General features: G+C 43.1%; 1 protein-coding gene across 2 annotated transcripts; it reads right to left on the minus strand.

The window, feature by feature from the left end:
* Positions 1 to 6,943: 6,943 nt before the first annotated feature.
* Positions 6,944 to 16,347, minus strand: LOC117245728 (low affinity immunoglobulin gamma Fc region receptor III-like). 2 transcript variants are annotated; one of them, XM_078164298.1, is made up of 9 exons: positions 16,217 to 16,347; positions 12,989 to 13,024; positions 11,590 to 11,853; positions 11,268 to 11,510; positions 10,663 to 10,803; positions 10,249 to 10,329; positions 9,518 to 9,616; positions 7,782 to 7,880; positions 6,944 to 7,355 (listed from the first exon to the last, which is right to left on the minus strand). In XM_078164298.1, the coding sequence occupies exons 1-9, from the start codon at positions 16,239 to 16,241 to the stop codon at positions 7,312 to 7,314; spliced, it is 1,032 nt and encodes a 343-aa protein (XP_078020424.1). In that variant the 5' UTR covers positions 16,242 to 16,347; the 3' UTR covers positions 6,944 to 7,311. The 2 variants fall into 2 exon arrangements, with proteins under 2 accessions (XP_078020424.1, XP_078020425.1); XM_078164299.1 differs by lacking the exon at positions 10,249 to 10,329 and having other exon boundaries at positions 16,217 to 16,340.
* Positions 16,348 to 20,955: the final 4,608 nt, after the last annotated feature.

Raw genomic sequence — 20,955 nt, forward strand, 5'->3', positions numbered from 1 at the left:
GGTAGGTGACACAGGTAGCCCCTCCCACTGCTCCTCTCTCTGCACAGGTATTTATCACCTGTACTGGGCATGTTCAGTGTCAGTGGAAAACACCAGCAGCAGTGTCTCTGTTCTCATGGCTGCACCAAAACCTGAGCGGTGTGTGACTCTCTTCATGTGTTTATGGATATCTTCTGTGGCTATAGAAGGTAAGCAGTGTGTGTGTGTGTGTGTGTGTGTGTGTGTGTGATGGTAGATTAAAAATGCTAAATAATATAATGAATATAGTGATGCACTTTGACAGCATTAATAGACATTTTGCAGTTTCAATTAAGTCATTTGCTTCTGTTTAATTGTTAATTATCTAATAACTTTGTCATTATATGAATAAAGATTATAAATAAATGTTTAATTTTATACATAAATATTGTTATTGAACTTATTTCAGGGGAAAACCAGAGCAATTTGTTTGTACGCTGAAAATTAGTGACAGACAAGGAAATTATATCAGCCATCCTACCCAAGACTTTTTGTCTGGTTCATGTCTCTTGTGTAAAGCACTAGATGTGCTCTTTAACCCACTGCTCATCATCATTATAATTATAATTATTATTATTATTATTATTATTATTATTATTATTATCATTATTATTATTATTTATCGCCGTTTCTTGTATTTTTGTACTTTATATTGCATGCCTAGTTTTTAAGTTTTTTAAGTTTAAATTTTGAATGTTTTTAATCTGACTCTTTCTCCTTGACTGCTGTAACACTGGAATTTCCCAATTATGGGATCAATAAAGGTGTATCTTATCTTATCTTATCTTATCTTATCAACTAGTTCAGAACGCAGCAGCTCGGCTTCTTACTGGTTTTAACAGACGACATCACATCGCCTTTAAGATTTTACTGATCACGTTAATTTTTTTAATTCTTTTCTGTTGTTGTTGATTTCAATTGATTTTATTAGTTTTGTTCTTTTATGTATTCATGTATAGTGACATTTTGTGTCCTGCATTTTGCACATTTTTTTTGTCCTTTTTTTTGTTTTAACTTTGACCCAACTACTTTATTTATTGTCCTGCTTATGTTTGGAAGGACTGCTTTGCTTCCTGTTGTTGTGTTGCCCTCAGAGTTTCCCACTTCTGTTCTTGCTTTGTTTGTCAAAGCATTTTTTAAACTGTTTAAAGGTTCTGTGCAAAATGAAGGTGTGATTATTTATTTGGAAGAGAAAAATAAAAACTTCAGCAAAAATGACTGCAAACTGGTCACTGCAGGTCAGGTCATGGTCAGCGTCAGCCCCCGCTGTATGGGAAGCCATCATGTGCCATGCTTAATAAGGCGGCAAGGTAACTAAGAGACTTTGTTTTGCCTCCAGGAGTGAGTTCCTTAGTGGACACACAGTGCATACCTGCGTGTCACATAGACTACACCACTGAGTGCTGACAGTGCTCAGCATGATGGCAGACACTCGGCTGGGTGGAGGCACCACAAAGGGAACAAAAGAACACACTGTTTGGGTGTGTCACGTGTTGTATTGAAGTTCAATGTTTCAGAGTCTGTCCAGGGCAAGAAGAAAAGTCACTCCCTGCTGTCCTGAGGTCTTTGTTTCACCTGTTGGGTTGTTTTGCTTCACGTAAACTAACACTGGGGATCCTGGAGAACCGGTACAGTGGGCCCCTCGGCTCACATATGCAAAGTGCCCCACCACCTCTCCTACACAGGATGTGCATGTTTGCATGTTGTAGTAGTTGTTGTTTTGTATCTCTTTGTAGTTGCTCTTTGTCGCTTTGTGGTTGTTTTGTGTTGTTTTGTAGTTGGGGTCTCTGTGATGTAATTCTGTATCTCATTCATTCATTCATTCATTCATTCATCTTCTAACCGCTTCGTCTTTGGACTGTGGGAGGAAGCCAGAGTGCCCGGAGAGAACCCACGCTGACATGGGGAGAACATGCAAACTCCGCACAGAAGGGCTCCCACACCCGGGATCGAACTGGCAACCCTCTTGCTGTGAGGCGACAGTGCTAACCACCACACCACCGTGCCTAATTCTGTATCTCTCAGAGGCAATTTTGTCTGTTTTTTTTAGTCGTTGTGTGTCTCTTTGCAGTTCCTTTGCATCTCTTTGTGGTCATTTTGAGTCTCTTCCTGCTCAGTACGTGTTAATTTGAGAGACATTTTCCGGGTCAGCACTGGTTGTGTAAACAAGAGTCTGTCTGCTGAACAACAACTTTAGGAAAGGACAGGAGTTTTATGATGTGTCACAGTCTATCTTTGCCCTGCCAGGAAATGAATCTCCAGGAGAGTAAAAAAGTACCCAGAATTTTTTTGGTCAGTCCCACTTTAAACTAGAAAAACAGGACTGGATTCCCGCTCAACATGGCAACATGAAATCAGTGTCACATGTGTCTGTCACTTACAGAACTATACATTTTATGTATTGCAGTTTTTTTTTTCTCTGAGATCAGGTGTCTCAAGATCTTAGAGAAAAGGTCTGTCATTATCATTGTTGTCTCGCTGGCTGAATGTCACAACATGCCATGCACTGGCGTTTCAAAAATGTGAGCTGACAAGTTTTATCTGCCATCAGAAGCAGAGAAGGTTAGAGACGACTAAAGGTTGTCTTTTAACTTTACAGTCACGTAGTCGACCTTCACTGACTTCACTTTAACTTCTGGGGTTTTTCACTAAGGGAAGCTTTTGGTTTCTAAAGTCTTTATGTGTGATAGAGTTGAAGCTGCTGATACACACCTTTTGTCTGTGAGCGTCTGGACGGTCATGAAGACACTCAGTGATGCTGTGTTGTTGTCACTGTTAAAGGCTGAACATCAGTCAGTGTCCTGCAGCTGGCTGTGTTTGGATCACTGAGCATGCTCAGTATGGTGCACAACCTCTCTGTTGGTCCATGTGATGGTTTTCTTTATCATGGCATGTTGAGGGCTTTAAGGCTGCCATGAGACTAGGCTTGTCACAATACCAGAATTTCAATAGTCGATACCAATACCAGTGAATTTCCACGATTCACGATACTCATTCGATACCACGAAAAAAATAAAAAAAAACAGAACTCATGTATTTCTAAATTCACTACTTTATTAAAACTGTTTCAAACTTTAACTCTAAGGCCTCATTTACACCGCAAGCGATCCACAAGCGTAGCGGCAGCACACGTGTATTCACACCAAAACCGAACAGACGCTTCGCCTAGGGGCCGCTGCTGTCCCGTCAAAATACAAACCACACCCGAACAGTTGGTGGCGGTAGTGCGCCGTGTTTTTATTTTTATTTTATTTAGACAGAACCATACATAAATCACCAAATACAAATAAATAAAATAAAATAAACACAAATCAGACATAACTCACACCAAAACAAACACATACCTGAACATATATCATGAATGTATATCAGCAGGCCTAACCACCTAAATAAGCAACAAAACCATGAACAGTAGAGGTAGAAAAACAAAAATAAAACATATTTCAAATCAATACAAACTATTACCAGCCTTGTACTTCAATAAACCTGTCCCACCTTTCCAAATATTTTTCAACATCCCCACTTACATTTGCAATACATCCCTCCAAAACAAAATAACGTTTAATAAACATTCTGAATTGATTGATATTAAAAGAATCAACATCAACAGCTTTAAAAATAAATCTTTTTCCCAACAAGATAATCAAATTAATAATATAACTAGTTACTGTAGGTAGTGCACCGTGTTTGGAAGTCTCCACTAAATCCCAAAGAAGAAGAAGTGAGTCTGGACCCAAAGCCCAGGGTGGACAGGTTCGCGAGCCAGTGATTATTCCAACTCTTGGAGAATTAATATTTAGCACTACAAATGGGTAAGTACATGAAACATGTGCCTGTCAGGCCTCGCTTTGTCAAGGGGGAGATGTCTACGGGGGCTGAGAGAGGTCACAACACACCCAAACTCTTGTTTTTTGTTTAATACAGCAACCATTCGCTCACGACTTGCACAACAAAGCTGAGGGCAAAGTTGTATCCGGTATTTACGGTACCGAAAAAAAAAACAGCTACCGACATATTTTTTGCGTGTTGACATCGACTTGGTACCGAAGTATCGGATCTCATGACAGCCCTACAGTAGACATTCAAGAGAGGACGGCAGAAGAAATACCTGCGCACCAATTCAACTGAGCTGGACGGCCCCAGAAAAGATTCACAGGCTGAGATCAATGCAAAAATATGTCAGTTTATTCAAAACATCTGTGCACAAAAATAAAAAAACAAACTTGTTTTCTAATTTGCCCTTGTTGTCTATTCCAGAATCCGAAATATCTGTGACACGCTGGTACATGCAGACACTTCTCGTACTGCACGCGGCGGAAGTTCGGACGGCCCAATGGGCTTTTTTCCTTGCTGCTATTGCACTTCCTGCCGTAACAGCAAGAAAGCTAATACTTGCGTCAGTCATATCACCAAAAAATGATACAAGATTAAGAAATTACTTGTCGTTCCACTAACGTTATCCATCTTCTCTCATGTCAGTGGTCTGCAGTACGCAGGCAAAACAAACACAGACGCTCTAGTCATAGAGCCGATCCAAAGTCCTGTGGCATCGATACAGTTCACCCTCACCGCTGAAATACAGATCTGAAAACTAAGGTGTGTCAAAAGGTGTGATCTGGACAGAAACGATCTGGTTTTGTTAATCCATTTGTTTTCTTCCATGGATCACATAATCCAGCTCACCTTTGTCCCGGTTGTTCCAAAGAGAACTGGATAAGATCACTCTGATCCAGGGATTACCAGTACTTTCACTGGGATGCAGGGGGCGCCAAAATTCACACAAATGAAACAGAATTATTGTTTTTTTTTTCTGTGTATGTGTGTTGGATATTGACGGATTAGCTGGAGACTATTTGATGGTGATAGATGACTTTATATTGTAGTTTAAAGGGTTAAAGGGTAGCCTGTTTGAGGACAGATACATTTGATATAGATATCTTCCATCATAGACGAACACAGAGAAAGATTTAAGACTTAATTTGTTATTTACTCAAGTTTACCTCTTTTTTTGCTTTTGGTTTTGGTTTGTGAAACTGAAACACTAAATAAAGTAACATGTTTCAGTAAAGACCTTTTAACAGATGCCTTTAAAATCACTATTGTCTTTCCTAAAACAAGTGCTGCACTGTACTGCATGAAATAAACAACTGCACCACCACAGAGCCACAAGTAACAGAGAACAAGATGGCTGCTGCTGCTGCTGTTAGATAGCAAAGCAACTATCTTAGTGTTTCTGCAGCAACACACTTTGTGCTCTGTTTGTCTTTATGCCTTCACTCCACCGGGCCTGACCTGTACTGAGGAAGAAAAAACGAAAATGACCAGCAGGTGGCAGCAAAGATTAAGAACATACAGTATGTACAGATATAAGTTTTAAATTATTGAACTTTTATCTGTTTTCACCTTTGACATTTTTAATTCATACGTTTTTTTAAAATGAATGTCTTGACCTTACCACACAGCTCACAGTTTATTTTACATCTCATTTCTTTATGATTTTAATTAATAAAAAGTCCTAAACATATATATTGCATGTATTAAATACAATGCATCATAAATAAACTTTTTAATAAGTGTATGGAAACATATTATAACTTAATACAAACTGTAAAAATGCATTTTATCATTCTCTTAGTTTTCTTTTTTGACTACTTTGAGTTTTAATTTCATTTTTCTTTGTAATCCAGTCTGAATCCGGCCCTCTGCTGGGATCATGGTGATCCTGATATTTTGGATTATCCTATTCAAATGTTTTAAACAACAAACTGGAGGTTTGATCCAGATAAAAAACTGGATTGGATTACCAGATCTTATCCGATCACATGATCATGTTTTTCCTTTGAACAACCAGATTTCAGGATTTTTACGTATGATTCATTTATCATTTGGGTTTTTCTCTTTTATTTATTTGAATATATTTATGTACATGCTGGCGTGCACGTGTATAAATATTCTGCCATCCTCTCCGTGATGAGGAGCTTATCACTGCTGAGGGCAATCTTTATTTTCTGACCCCACTAGATGGTGCACTTGGTTTAAAGAAAGAGGCTCAAGAGATTCAGTGTGCTCTCAACCCTTTGTAAAAACAACAACAAAAAGAGGGCGCCATCTAGTGGGCTCAGCAAATAAAGACTCTCAACTCAACTTAAATTATAGAGCTCTTTAAAAACAACAACAGCTGAAACAAGGTGCTGTACATAAACATAAAAACATAAGACATAAAACAATTAAAAATACTCAAACAAGAGCAGAGTCTCGCTGAGCTGAAAGCCAAGGAATAAAAATGGGTGGTAAAAAGACAGCGGTTCATGAGGCTTCATTTGGCCGTCACTAAAGCAGACTGGCAACTTCTCTGGCTGCGAGTCAGCTGTTCTCTTCCTGTGACGTCATGGCTTCAGATAAGATGTCTAATTTCTCTAAAAGAAAAAACACCTTCTTTTTCTCTCCTCGTGTCTTCAGTGAGACGGAGGAAAAGAACATATAATTGAGAGATCTGACATGTATCTATTATCTATATGTCTCTTTGTAATATTTAAATTTTTCTCTTGTTATTTCTTCTTTTGCCTGCCTCAGGGACTGCAGATGGAAGCTAGCTAAAACGCTATAATCTGGTGCAGTGCATCTTTACTCTGTTGAGTCCAATGTTCTCTGTACATGGTCCCTGATAAAAAAATAAACGAATAAATAAATAAATCTGTGTGTGTCTGCTGCTTGTGTGTAGTGACGGCCAGCTGAAGCCTCATGAACAAGTTTCTTTATTTTCGGAGCCCACTAGATGGCGCCTTCTTTTTTTTTTGTGCTGCTGTTTATAGTCTGCGGTGTGTTTGTTGTGTTGTCTGCACCGAGCGGTTAGCCACAACCAAACCAGAACAAGTCAAATGTTCCATGTGTCAGCTTAGTGAAACCCACAGAAGCACACGAGGAGGACAGGCAGAGATACCAGAGTTTATTGATCCTGCAGAGACACCACTTGATATCAATATTAGAGCAGTAAAGTTCATTATTATCAGCAGCTTTCTGTTCAGTAGAAACATGTCGGTGTTCTTCACCCTACTGAAACACTACCACCTAAACAAATAAGTATTTAACAAGTTATTTATCCAAAGAAAAGTAAAACAATAATGTGTAAAGTGAAGCTGTTTGTCTCTCTGTAGCTGCACCAGTCTCATTTAACTTTCACATATTTATTATAAGAAATAAAGCCCATGAATGTCCTGAGGTGTGAGGGGCTGTGGGGACCAGTGACAGGCCAGCTGGACTTCACTGGTTGGACTGGTGTGAAGGTGTGAAGGTCTACCTCAGTGAAGAGTAGACGACCTGTGGCTCTGCTGGAGGCTCTGAACACACACACAGTTTAAACAACATGAGAACTTGGACACACTTGGACTGGTTACAGTGGGACTGTTTTACTCCTCAGTCTAAAGCAGTGGGTCCCAGCTGGTGGGTCGCAGGTCGATTCTAAATGGACCACAGGCGACTGGCAAATCTGTCAAGAAAATTTCTGGCTCAGAGCTTTTATTTTGAAGTGCTGTTTCCTGCTGTGAGTGTGTAGCAGACAGCACACTAACTCGACCATGTGGCCAAACACAAGTGTGACACCGAGTGTTTTAAACTGTGAGGACCTTGAACTGATGACTGAGGAGAAATCTGGACCAGTTGGGAACCACTGCTTTAAAGGCCCATATGCTGGTCACATGGTAGCATTAGCAGCACGCTAACTGACAGCACATAGGTTAAAAACAAAGACAGAAATGCAGCTGTACCTCTCGTCCTCTTTGATTTGACGTCTTTGATAACCACTTGTCCGTAACTGACATCTTCTGTCCTTCTCACTGCTGAGTAAACTGCAGCTGGTTCACTGACTGCAAAATCAAACACATGCAACAACATCACTGCAGGTGAAGTACAAATATCATACACTGCTGCTGCAGGGTGATCGTCCGTGTAGAATTAATGTCCGATTTATTTTAGAGGGCATGTATGGCTGCAGTTGTCTTTCTGCTCAGAAAAACGCACTGTGAATGTCTTTATATTACTGCAGGGTATTTATCAGAAACAGGAAACTGAGTGGCTGCAGCTGGCACACTTCACCACACGGCAAAAAACAGACAGACACATAACCATCGGCTGAAGTGGACCAGACTGGCACCTCACACCACAGCACACTCAACAGGAGGAAGTAGCTGCCATGGTTTTACGTAGAAACATGTTGCCGTCCCTCAGCAGCATGATGTTGCTAAGGGTCAAAACTGAGACATCCCGTTCTCTCTGCTGTCTGACTGCAGATTCATCCAGTCACTGAGTGGATCCCTGATCCTGCACCAGCACTTTGGTGCTTTGAAAACGGTAACGGTTACTTAATTCTTATTTGTAACTAGACTTATTTTGTGATTTATTATGTGTGATGAGGTTTAATTTGTCATTATTAACCCTTTTTATTAACCTAATTAGTTTTTTTTTTCTTAAAGTCCTAGTTAAAGGGATAGTGCACCCAAAAATGAAAATTCAGCCATTATCTACTCACCCATATGCCGAGGGAGGCTCAGGTGAAGTTTTAGAGTCCTCACATCACTTGCAGAGATCCAAGGGGAGAGGAGGCAGCAACACAACTCCACCTAATGGAGGCTGTTTGAATCTGGGGCGCCGTCAGCCTCCATTAGGTGGAGTTGTGTTGCTACCTCCTCTCCCCTTGGATCTCTGCAAGTGATGTGAGGACTCTAAAACTTCACCTGAGCCTCCCTCGGCATATGGGTGAGTAGATCATCTTCCTGTTACGGTCCGGGAGGCAGACACCGTCTCCACATTTAAGACTAGACTTAAGACTTTCCTCTTTGATAAAGCTTATAGTTAGGGCTGGCTCAGGCTTGCCCTGTACCAGCCCCTAGTTAGGCTGACTTAGGCCTAGTCTGCCGGAGGACCCCCTATAATACACCGGGCACCTTCTCTCCTTCTCTCTCTCTCTCTCTCTCCCTCTCTCTCCCTCTCTCTCTCTCTCTCTCTCTCTCTCTCTCTCACTCTCATCCTATTACTGCATCTTGCTAACTCGGCCATTCTGGATGTCACTAACTCAGCTTCTTCTCCGGAGCCTTTGTGCTCCACTGTCTCTCAGAATAACTCATATCACAGCGGTGCCTGGACAGCGTGACGTGTGTGGTTGTGCTGCTGCCGTGGTCCTGCCAGATGCCTCCTGCTGCTGCTGCCATCATTAGTCATTAGTCATACTTCTACTGTTATTATACACATATGACTATTGTCACACATGTATACTGCCAGATATTAATATATTATTATTAATTATAATATTATTACTTTCATTAATGTTGTTGTAAGCTACTGTCATTACCGTCTGTCCTGCATCTCTCTCTCTGTCTCTCTGTCTCTGTCATGGAGGATACCTAGTGCATCATATGTCGACGTGAAAGTCCACTGACAAAAGAGCGACATGTGACAGCTTGAGATGAGAACGTGTTGACTCAGCAACAAAGACAAACAGCTGTACCTCTCGTCCTGTTTGATGTCATGTCTTCAGACACAAATTGTCCATGATTCACGTCTTCTGGACTTTTCACTGCTGACTTGGCTGCAGCTGGGTCGCTCTCTGGAAGATAAAGTACGTATGCAACTTACATGACTGCAGGTAGTGCATCTGATACCAGTGCAGTTTGTATAGCTACTGCTACTATATACGGAGATTTGTAAAGTTGCACATTTATAATTCACATCATGTCTTAGTTTTGTTCACGGCCCTGCAGTGAAATGTTTGCAGGTCGCTGAAGTGTTTTCTCAGAAACAGGAAACTGGACGACCACAGAGCTGCTAGCTTCTGTTAACCACAGGGTACAAAACATCTTTTAACACCCAACCGACCTGCAGTCACACTGCTGTTCATTTATTAAATGAGCAAGTTTTCTCAAATATCTTAATTATTTCAAAATGTCCTCACAAGGTCTTAAACCTGAATATAACAGTAAACAGAAACAACAGACTTTCATGCAGAAACCCAGTCTGGTGCTAAACCACCAATACTCACATAAACCAGCTGTCCGCCTCAGTGTCAGTCCACACAGCTTAACCACCGTGTTCATCTGCTACATACATGATCAACAACACGACCCAAACAAGAATGTAGAACTTAACACGGTCCTCACAAGGATATAAGAGAAAAAACACACACACACACACAGTCACTGTCCCTGAAAGTCCCCTTAAAATCAATAAAACCCCCATCACCTCTGCGCCGTCTGTTACGTGATACTGAGACATTGCTGTATGTGATGTGATCTGTGATGTCATCATCTCTAACTTCAGCAACTGAAATGAATCAAAAAATAACAGAAATTAATCAGTTTTAACCTCAACGTTCAGTAAAATGGAAATCTGATCGTCAACAGTTTGAAACTTCATCTGCTGAGGAAGACCATGTGATACGAAGAGAAAGCTCCAGAGCAAACTAAATGGACCTCGTGGGTAAGCAGTGTAATTTATGAGAATCCAAACAGACATTTGACTTTAATAAACATTTTGTAATCAGAGTTTAAAAAGTAGGACTTGTAATTATGTTTACGCTGCACTGAAATGTTCATAAAGATAAGAAACAGGAAACAGTAAGGGTTAAAATGTGGCACTATTGTGTCTGAGTCTAACCTTTACATTTGCTGTGGATGCATCGTCTCACCAGTAGAACCAGTAGAACCAGCAGCACCAGAACACAGACTGAACCAGTGGACCACAGCACAGAGGCAGGAGCAGAGGAGTGACCAGGGGGAGGAGCAGTGATGGGTTTCCCTACAATAGCAAAAATATAGAAATGAAAACAGAGCATTATTATTCCACCAAAATGATCACTTAAGTGACTTCTTCTTCTTTTCACAAAATTGAACAACGCTGTTCTCGTCTCACCCTCTCTCCTCCCTTTTTAATTGTTACACACTAACTCTTATTATCTTTTAAATAAGCTTTAAATATTCTTGAAGAGTCCGAGCAGCTCCGCACTCCTCCCCTGCGCTCTTTACACACTCCATCCATATTCCATTCTGCCACAAAAATCAAGAGGAAAAAGAAGCATGTACATCAGAAAAAAGAAAATGGCGACCTCGCTACAGCAAGAAGACTTCCTGTGTTTGTTGTTTTTAGCTAGACAACAAGAAAAAAATTGGAAAATATGTGCGACCACATAACGAGAATAGGACCAGGGACGGGGAATACAGAACACTGGTGCAAGAGATGAAAGCAAGAATAATGTTCCTGACCTGTGACAGTGAGCCAGCTGGGTGGAGACTCTCCATGACCTGTGATGTCACACTTGTAGAGGCCTTCATCAGACCTGGTTACATGGCGGATGGTCATGTGACCTGCAGGCTCAGTCCTGATGAAGGAGCCATCTTTATAGAAAGCAGCTGGGAGGTTGGAGGACGTCTTTGTTTTACAGTGCAGAGTGACATCATGTCCCTCCATCACAGGGAGGACAGGACTCTGCAGGATCACTGATCCACCTCAACACAGAGACAAACTACAGCATTTCATCCATTTACACACAGCTTCATCAACACTGACTCCACAGTCTGATCTTACCAGTGACACTGATGGTGATGCTCTTACTGGTTGCTCCCTCTGTGGACTCACACCAGTAAACTCCACTGTCCAATGGATCCATGTAGCTGATGTTACAGACAGAACCAGCTGATCTTCCCCAGCCAGCTCCACATTCAGTTCTGGTGTCTGTGGTTGTGTTCCTCCTCAGAATCCATCCAGCAGAGCTGTCGTCCTCCTCACAGCTCAGAGAGACAGAGTCTCCTTCAAACAGCTGAGAGCTGCTGGGACTCACAGTCAGAGAGGCTGCAGGGAGTCAGTGTAGTTTGAGCAAAACATAATGACCTCAGGAGGTGTCACAAAAAAAGAAACAAAAACCATGGACCAATATGAGGTTAAAGCTAGCGTCATGATGTGGTATGGTGGTGTGTGCAAAGCAACTAGTAATGCAACCTGTACTCCCAAAGTCATTAAATACCGTTGCTTTGTCAATGATTTTGGCGTCAGACACCTGACCATAAAAAAGCCATCATTGGCATCAGTGTGTAATGCGGCCAGTATGATACACTGCTGGTCAGCTGAATGGCACCTGTCGCTGTAATTTAATACACCGCTGGACGATGTCTGATTGAAATGCTACCAGTAACGACGTGATATAGGGAGCTGGAAAGTCAGTACAAAGGGCAGCAGATGAATCCAGCAAACCCTGGACTTTCACCCAGCAGGCTGGTGTTTGCTTCCTGTTTGAATACAGAGTCTAACCAAGATGTTTTTTTTCTTAACATAATCACATGCTTTTTGTTGCCTGGCCCTAACCACAACATTTGTTGACGACCTGGTTTTGGTTGCTATGTGCTTTTGTTGCCTGAATTTGAGGAACTAAACTTTAAAACAAAATGTTTTACCTACATAGTAGGTTCATTTTGAAAAAGACGCATCCAACGAGCAGAAACTGTGCATGTCCTGTGAAGATGGAAGTGTATTTTGAAAAGACACAATGAGCATATATTGAGACACTGTCCTAGAACGTCCAAACCTGATGCAGGAGGGTACCTAGCACGTCATATTTAGACGTGTAGGCCCTCTGACGAAGCGGCAGTATTTAATGAGCTGGGATGAGAACATGTTGCGTTTAAATGTTAAGAAAAAATAAACTTAATAATCTGCAGAATTCTGACTGCTTGTTTTTTTTAATTAACATTTACTTTTTCTTTCAATTCTTAATTACATTATTCATAAAAATACTTGTGACACTTAAACATCAGATACTTCAAGACTTTTTCATAGGCAATATTCTAATAGGTGACGTATTGAGTCATTTTTTTGGTAAGATATCTGTAATGTTACTTTCATTCACTGGATATGACGGTCAAAAAGTTATTCTTGATTTGAACGAACCTAAGTCATCATCATGAACATAAGCAGCACTGATGTTACTGACCTGAGTTTGTTCTGCAGCAGAGCAGTGAGGTCAACACTGAAAGGAAATGACACACGGGTTCATTCAAGCTTTGATATGTCACAACTGTATGCACATACATACATAATACACACAGCTATACATGCATACGTGTGTGTGTGTAACAAATAAAAGCCAAAAATAAACTAGAGACAGGATCACAGCAGCAGCGACAGAGCGATCCGCTGAATATGGCCAATGCCTCCTTCCCTACTTCCTACCCCTGTGCTTCCTACCACCTTGCTTGTACCACTCAGCTCTTCGAACTTTACCTTAACTTTCATCTTGCATCTTGAATGGTCATGACGCAAAATCTGTCCAAAGACAGACACAAAGTGAAAACAAGACCAGGTCAAAAAAAGAAAAGGCCAGTAAAAACAAAAAAAGGTAAAACTGCCAAGGTCAAATAAACATAATGTTTTGTCACAGAACTACAGATCAATCCAATCATACAACTGTAGATGCAGCTACTGCTTAACAGATCCATTCACTCTCTTTCCATAGCCACCTATCCTGTAGGGGGGTGGAGCCTATCCCAACTGATATTGGGCGAGAGGCGGGGCTCACCCTGGGCAGGTCACCAGACTATCACAGGACTGACACACGAGCCCCTTTTACACTGCCAGATTTTCGGCGAATGTTGGGCCGTTTTGCAGGAAAGCTGCGAGCGTTTAGACACACAGAGCCGGATTGGCGAGTTGATCCGAGGCACCCAGTTTTCCTCCTCATAGGGTAGACATATTGGTGGATCCTTTTTGGTTTAAACAGACCGAGGCGGCCTTCTGCCACAGGAGGGGCTGTTGATGACTTGTGGGAGGAGCTGTTGATGACTTGTAGGAGGAGCTGTTGATGACTTGTAGGAGGAGCTGTTGATGACTTGTAGGAGGAGCTGTTGATGACTTGTGGGAGGAGCTGCTGATGACTTGTGGGAGGAGCTGCTGATGACGCCGCACGTGCGAGCCACTGGCGGTGGATAAACAGGAAACAGCTGATAGCAGGAATTAGCGAGCAGCTAGTAGCAAGAGGGAAACACAAACCTGACAGACACTGTAAAGATGAGCAACTGGGGAGACAAGGAATTGCGCGCCCTCCTTGTCCTCGCAAACGAAGAGGCCATTAACCGTCAGATGACGGGGACGGTGAAGGACGGGTCGACTTACGAGAGAATCGCCGAAGGACTGACCAGCCGCGGCTTCCCTCCCACGTCACTGTTTACGTCACACGCTGAGCTACAGGTTTTGTTACTTGCTCACGCCCCCCATTGCCCCGAAAAAGGCACATTCTGTATAAACAAAAGTAGGTAGGCGGCATTTTGCTGCACTCCCGATTTTGTTTTTATACTGCCAATGCTGAAAAAACACTGACTGGGCTTTCCTGCAAATTTGCACAACTCCTGTTTAAAAAGGGCCTCAGAGACAGACAACCATTCACACTCACATTCACACCTAGGGGCAATTTAGGGTCACCAATTAACGTGCATGTCTTTAGACTGTGGGAGGAAGCTGGAGCACCTGGAGGAAACCCACGCTGACACACGTAAACTACACGCGGAGGGGCTGCCCCACCCCGCGTTCAAACCAGGAACCTTATAACTGTAAGGCAACAATGCTAACCACTGCACCTCCGCGTCGTCTGCTTTACAGATCCATTATTCATAATCTTAAAGGGCTGTTGGAGCAAGTTCTTCATAACTTTACATTTCTGAGCACAGTGAGCTGCTGTTTGCATGTTAGTGCACATGACAGGAACATGGGAGACTCCAGTGTGTAAAAAAAAAAACAAGGGACGCTTGTGTGTCGAGACTGAACCCTTCATGGTTTATTTATTTTCCAGTTTTATCCCAGAGAAGACCTGTGAGTTGTTTAAAGGTGCGGACACACCAAACCGACATCAAAGAACTAGCGGTGACAAAAGCCAACTGTTGCGTCGTCTACGTCGCCTCACGTCGCCCTGTGTCAGTTGCATTTGAACACACTACACGGACTACATCCGACGGCCAAGTAGCACGTACGTTCTGCGCCTGCGTGAGAGAGAGCGGAGTGAGAGAGTGGTACATCCTGTCAGCCGAGGGGTTTCCTATCTGTGCAGCCGAGCACCGCAGCACCTCCACGGACTATTACATCCAGACGGTCCCGGTGTTTCCTCCGCAGGCTCCACTTCACTCAGCTGCCCGATAAACCCGCTGCTTCTTCCCACTTTAACCTGAATAACAAACCAGGGCTCGGTGCTCCGGTTGGATCCAAACGGAGAGCCGGGGCTAGCTCAGAGACTAGCGGAGGCTAACTGGCTGTGCTTCCCTCCGGTCATGCTGCGGCTAACACTCCGCTAGCCGCTCCCAGCTAGCTCCGGTTTGTTATTCAGGTTAAAGTGTGAAGAAGCAGCGGGTCTGTGGGGCAGCTGAGTGAAGTGGAGCCTGAGGAGGAAGCACCGGTTAGCCCCGGTTTCACTACAGGCAGATTCACTCGCTACAGGGGCGAGGAAATAAAACCTGAACAGCCAATCAGAGTGATCTCTCTCACCGACAAGCTCCGACTTTGGTCGACGGCCGACTGTCGGCTTGGTGTGTCAGGGCCTTTAGTGACGTGGACAAGGGAATGTAAATCCAATTGATTTTAACACTGTAGCTGCAGTGTCGTCCATCAAATGTGTGATGTTAGATAGTTTAATAAGCTGTGTGGTCAATGTTGTAACTTCTTTACCTCCTGTTAAAGTGAGTAAACAAGTAGAGTAAGTTTACTGTGGTTATCAAGGTGATTCCCATGCAACTGATTTTTGTTGTGATATCTTCTTGATATTTATGAAATTAGGATTTTGACCATCAGAATATAATTTACCTGACTTTAGATTTATGAAGCACACTGTGAACTCTTCGTGCAAAACTTGAGTCTCACCCATCAGCGTAAAGTGCAACATAACCTGTGAGCAAAGGTGTGATGTTTTATATAGGAAGGCCGTCAGATTTCATTGTGCTTGTGCAATAATTATGAAGATCAGTCTGTCTAAACTTTTAAAGAGTGGATCTTTCTGCCTGTTTGCTCATTATATCGGTCAGTCATGTTTTTTAGTTTTTACTTTTACAGACTTTCCCCCATGCTGATCAAAAAACCTTTAAATAGTAAAAAGTTTTCAAACCCTTCAAATATGAACCACGCTGTCAATCATTCAACACAGATATGTACATTAATTGAAATGCAGCTCAGATGTACTTACGGAGCAGAGGAGATGTTCGCTTCATTCTCCATCCTCGTCATGTAACAACTGTTCTCAGAAGTTTTCTGTCAGAGCACATAACCCCGCCCACTTCCTCTCTGTATGTAACCTCTCTAGCTGCGTGGTTTTCTCTGAGGCAGTCAGCAAGAAAATAGGTCAGTTAGTTAGGTTTATTAGCACAGAGGATCTGGTTAAACACAATAACAAAAAACACTTTGACGAGGAAGATGAGCTGAAAACACTCCAGGAGGGTTGTTAAAGTTGGCACCTGAACACTGAGTGTCATGATGTTGAGGCCCTGTTTACACCAGTTGAATACTGGTGTTTTATCAGTGACTTCCAGCACCAGGCACCAATGAAAATAGCCGTCCGTTGACATCAGCATGATTCGCTGCTGGTCAGCGTTATTGTGTAACAGCACCCAGCAGCGTCAACAATGTAAGTTAAGCAAGCGAACATGTGAGTAGGGTCGGCAGGAGGGACTTCACTTCCTGTAAAACTGTAAAGCCAGACCCTGTTCTTTTGTCCTAAACGTAACCACGTGTGTGTGTCGGCTAAACGTAACCACGTGTGTGTTTTGGCTAAACGTAACCACGTTTGTGTTTTGGCTAAACGTAACCACGTGTGCGTGTCGGCTAAACGTAACCACGTGTGCGTGTCGGCTAAACGTAACCACGTTTGTGTTTTGGCTAAACGTAACCACGTGTGCGTGTCAGCTAAACGTAACCACATGTGTGTTTTGGCTAAACGTAACCACATGTGCGTGTCGGCTAAACGTAACCACGTGTGTGTGTTGGCTAAACGTAACCACGTGTGCGTGTCGGCTAAATGTAACCACGTGTGTGTTTTGGCTAAACGTAACCACCTGTGCGTGTCGGCTAAACGTAACCACGTGTGTGTTTTGGCTAAACGTAACCACGTGTGTGTGTTGGCTAAACGTAACCACGTGTGCGTGTCGGCTAAACGTAACCACGTCTGCGTGTCGGCTAAACGTAACCACGTGTGTGTGTTGGCTAAACGTAACCACGTGTGCATGTCGGCTAAACGTAACCACGTGTGTGTATTGGCTAAACGTAACCATGTGTGTGTTTTGGCTAAACGTAACCACGTGTGCGTGTCGGCTAAACGTAACCACGTGTGCGTGTCAGCTAAACATAACCACGTGTGTGTTTTGGCTAAACGTAACCACGTGTGTGTGTTGGCTAAACGTAACCACATGTGTGTGTTGGCTAAATGTAACCATGTGTGTGTTGGCTAAACGTAACCACGTGTGCGTGTCGGCTAAACGTAACCACGTGTGTGTGTTGGCTAAATGTAACCATGTGTGTGTTGGCTAAACATAACCACGTGTGCGTGTCGGCTAAACGTAACCACGTGTGTGTATTGGCTAAACGTAACCACGTGTGTGTATTGGCTAAACGTAACCATGTGTGTGTGTCGGCTAAACGTAACCACGTGTGTGTTTTGGCTAAACGTAACCACGTGTGCGTGTCGGCTAAACGTAACCACGTGTGTGTTTTGGCTAAACGTAACCACGTGTGTGTTGGCTAAACGTAACCACGTGTGTGTTGGCTAAACGTAACCACGTGTGTGTGTCGGCTAAACGTAACCACGTCTGCGTGTCGGCTAAACGTAACCACGTCTGCGTGTCGGCTAAACGTAACCATGTGTGTGTGTTGGCTAAACGTAACCACGTGTGTGTGTTGGCTAAACGTAACCACGTGTGCGTGTCGGCTAAACGTAACCACGTGTGTAATTGCTAAACGTAACCATGTGTGTGTTTTGGCTAAACGTAACCACGTGTGCGTGTTTTGGCTAAACGTAACCACGTGTGCGTGTCGGCTAAACGTAACCACGTGTGCGTGTCAGCTAAACATAACCACGTGTGTGTGTGTTGGCTAAACGTAACCATGTGTGTGTTTTGGCTAAACGTAACCACGTGTGTGTGTTGGCTAAACGTAACCACGTGTGTGTGTTGGCTAAATGTAACCATGTGTGTGTTGGCTAAACGTAACCACATGTGTGTATTGGCTAAACGTAACCATGTGTGTGTTTTGGCTAAATGTAACCACGTGTGCGTGTCAGCTAAACATAACCACGTGTGTGTGTGTTGGCTAAACGTAACCACGTGTGTGTTTTGGCTAAACGTAACCACGTGTGTGTGTTGGCTAAACGTAACCACGTGTGTGTGTTGGCTAAATGTAACCATGTGTGTGTTGGCTAAACGTAACCACGTGTGTGTATTGGCTAAACGTAACCATGTGTGTGTTTTGGCTAAATGTAACCACGTGTGCGTGTTGGCTAAACGTAACCACGTGTGTATTTTGGCTAAACGTAACCACGTGTGCGTGTCGGCTAAACATAACCATGTGTGTGTGTTGGCTAAACGTAACCACGTGTGTGTATTGGCTAAACGTAACCATGTGTGTGTGTCGGCTAAACATAACCACGTGTGTGTGTTTTGGCTAAACATAACCACGTGTGTGTGTTTGCTAAATGTAACCATGTGTGTGTTTTGGCTTAACGTAACCACGTGTGTGTGTTGGCTAAATGTAACCATGTGTGTGTTGGCTAAATGTAACCACGTGTGTGTTGGCTAAATGTAACCACATCACCCGGATGTGTCCATCACCAGGATGAGGACAAAACCAAACCGGAGGCCAGCTCCTGATCCCCGCTGTTTCAGGACGCAGACGCAGAGCAGGAGATGTTGAAGATGTAAACGTAACCACGTCTGCGTGTCGGCTAAACGTAACCATGTGTGTGTGTTGGCTAAACGTAACCACGTGTGTGTGTTGGCTAAACGTAACCACGTGTGCGTGTCGGCTAAACGTAACCACGTGTGTAATTGCTAAACGTAACCATGTGTGTGTTTTGGCTAAACGTAACCACGTGTGCGTGTTTTGGCTAAACGTAACCACGTGTGCGTGTCGGCTAAACGTAACCACGTGTGCGTGTCAGCTAAACATAACCACGTGTGTGTGTGTTGGCTAAACGTAACCATGTGTGTGTTTTGGCTAAACGTAACCACGTGTGTGTGTTGGCTAAACGTAACCACGTGTGTGTGTTGGCTAAATGTAACCACGTGTGTGTGTTGGCTAAACGTAACCACGTGTGTGTGTTGGCTAAATGTAACCATGTGTGTGTTGGCTAAACGTAACCACGTGTGTGTGTTGGCTAAATGTAACCATGTGTGTGTTGGCTAAACGTAACCACGTGTGTGTGTTGGCTAAATGTAACCATGTGTGTGTTGGCTAAACGTAACCACATGTGTGTATTGGCTAAACGTAACCATGTGTGTGTTTGCTAAATGTAACCACGTGTGTGTTTTGGCTTAACGTAACCACGTGTGTGTGTTGGCTAAACCAAAACCAAACCGGAGGCCAGCTCCTGATCCCCGCTGTGTCAGGACGCAGACGCAGAGCAGGAGATGTTGAAGATGTTGCAGGTGTGTTAATGGAAACACACTGACATTTATAAAAGTGTAAAAAGAGGGCGCCATCTGGTGGGCTCAGAAAATAAAGACAGTGGTTCATGAGGCTTTGTTTGGCTGTCACTAAATATAGGCTGCAGAGGGGATTCAGAATGTGCTGTATTATTGCAGCTATGTAGAGCAGTGTAAAGTTAATAAGAGACGATCTTCTGATGTCACTAAGACGCCCACACAGTTTATTCAGTCACAGCTCGGCCCTTGAGCGGCGTTCATAAGGTCGGAGGTGGGTAATAAGGTCCCGACCATTAACTCAGGGAAACAGTGCTTTGAACACGTGGTCGGAGCGGAATTTTTCGCTCGGAACGTTGTGCAGAAGAGTAGCAACCCGAGGACCCCGAGTTGACGTGGCATGACGTTACAGCAATGGCCCCCTTCACTACCAGTGAGTCAAAATACATCTCAAAGACGTCTTTAAGCAAATTGTCCACTGCTACATGTAATTTGAATATTCCCTGTATAATTACACGTAGAATTAGGAACAGTGCCAACACCGTATGTTAGCAAAACGTCTTTGACCTCTTCATTTAGCCAGCAAGGCTAACAATGAGCAAAAATCTGCTTGCGGGCATGCATGTTTGCTTACGTCCAAGGTCCGACGTAAGGCAATCAACGCACTTTTTCTGGAAGTAGGGGCTTTTCATGTCAGGTCCTCGGAAACCTCTGAGCCCTCCGTGTGTTAACGTCTGCAGCCTGTATGTGCTGTACACTTTCTGTCACCACCTCCTGCTGCAGCCTCCTGATCGTATCCAGGCTCGGAAAGTGGATAAGATGAGCACAAACATGCAGGTCAAATGTTTCAGGGAAAATTCAAATTCTGTCACTCATCAACCCGACACTCAGAGATGGGCAAAAATACATCAAAATGTATTTTGATACAAAATACAAAATACCCCTCAAATAAATGTATCAAAATAAAATACAAAACACTGGTGTCAGAAAATGTATCAAAATAAAATACATGTATTTTGTATTTTCAAAAACAGAAAATACTTTTTTCTTTTTCTTTGTAGCAGCGCTAACCTAGACAATTAGCATAAGCATCGCTAGCTTGATATTATAACTATCATCCCCATGTATTTATACAATAGGCTATGTAGCCAGACCCAGACATAAATCATGCATCAAGCCAGTTCACATCTGTCACACTCAGATAAATATTTACCTTGACAGACAATCTGTTGAACTTGGAAGACGTGAGCAGCAAGGTAGTCTGCTGGTAGTGTGGGTCCATCCACGTGAGCAGCAT

This window comes from Epinephelus lanceolatus, chromosome 22 (genome assembly GCF_041903045.1).
Source record: "Epinephelus lanceolatus isolate andai-2023 chromosome 22, ASM4190304v1, whole genome shotgun sequence".
Classification (NCBI taxonomy): domain Eukaryota; kingdom Metazoa; phylum Chordata; class Actinopteri; order Perciformes; family Serranidae; genus Epinephelus; species Epinephelus lanceolatus.

Excerpts from the sequence above, each read along its gene's own strand:
- LOC117245728 (XM_078164298.1), bottom strand. The coding sequence starts at position 16,241 with ATGAAGCGAACATCTCCTCTGCTCC. Across the intron at positions 13,025-16,216 it reads GCGAACATCTCCTCTGCTCC|TGTTGACCTCACTGCTCTGC; the intron begins GTAAGTACATCT and ends ATTTCCTTTCAG. Across the intron at positions 10,330-10,662 it reads CATCCACAGCAAATGTAAAG|TTGCTGAAGTTAGAGATGAT; the intron begins GTTAGACTCAGA and ends GATTCATTTCAG.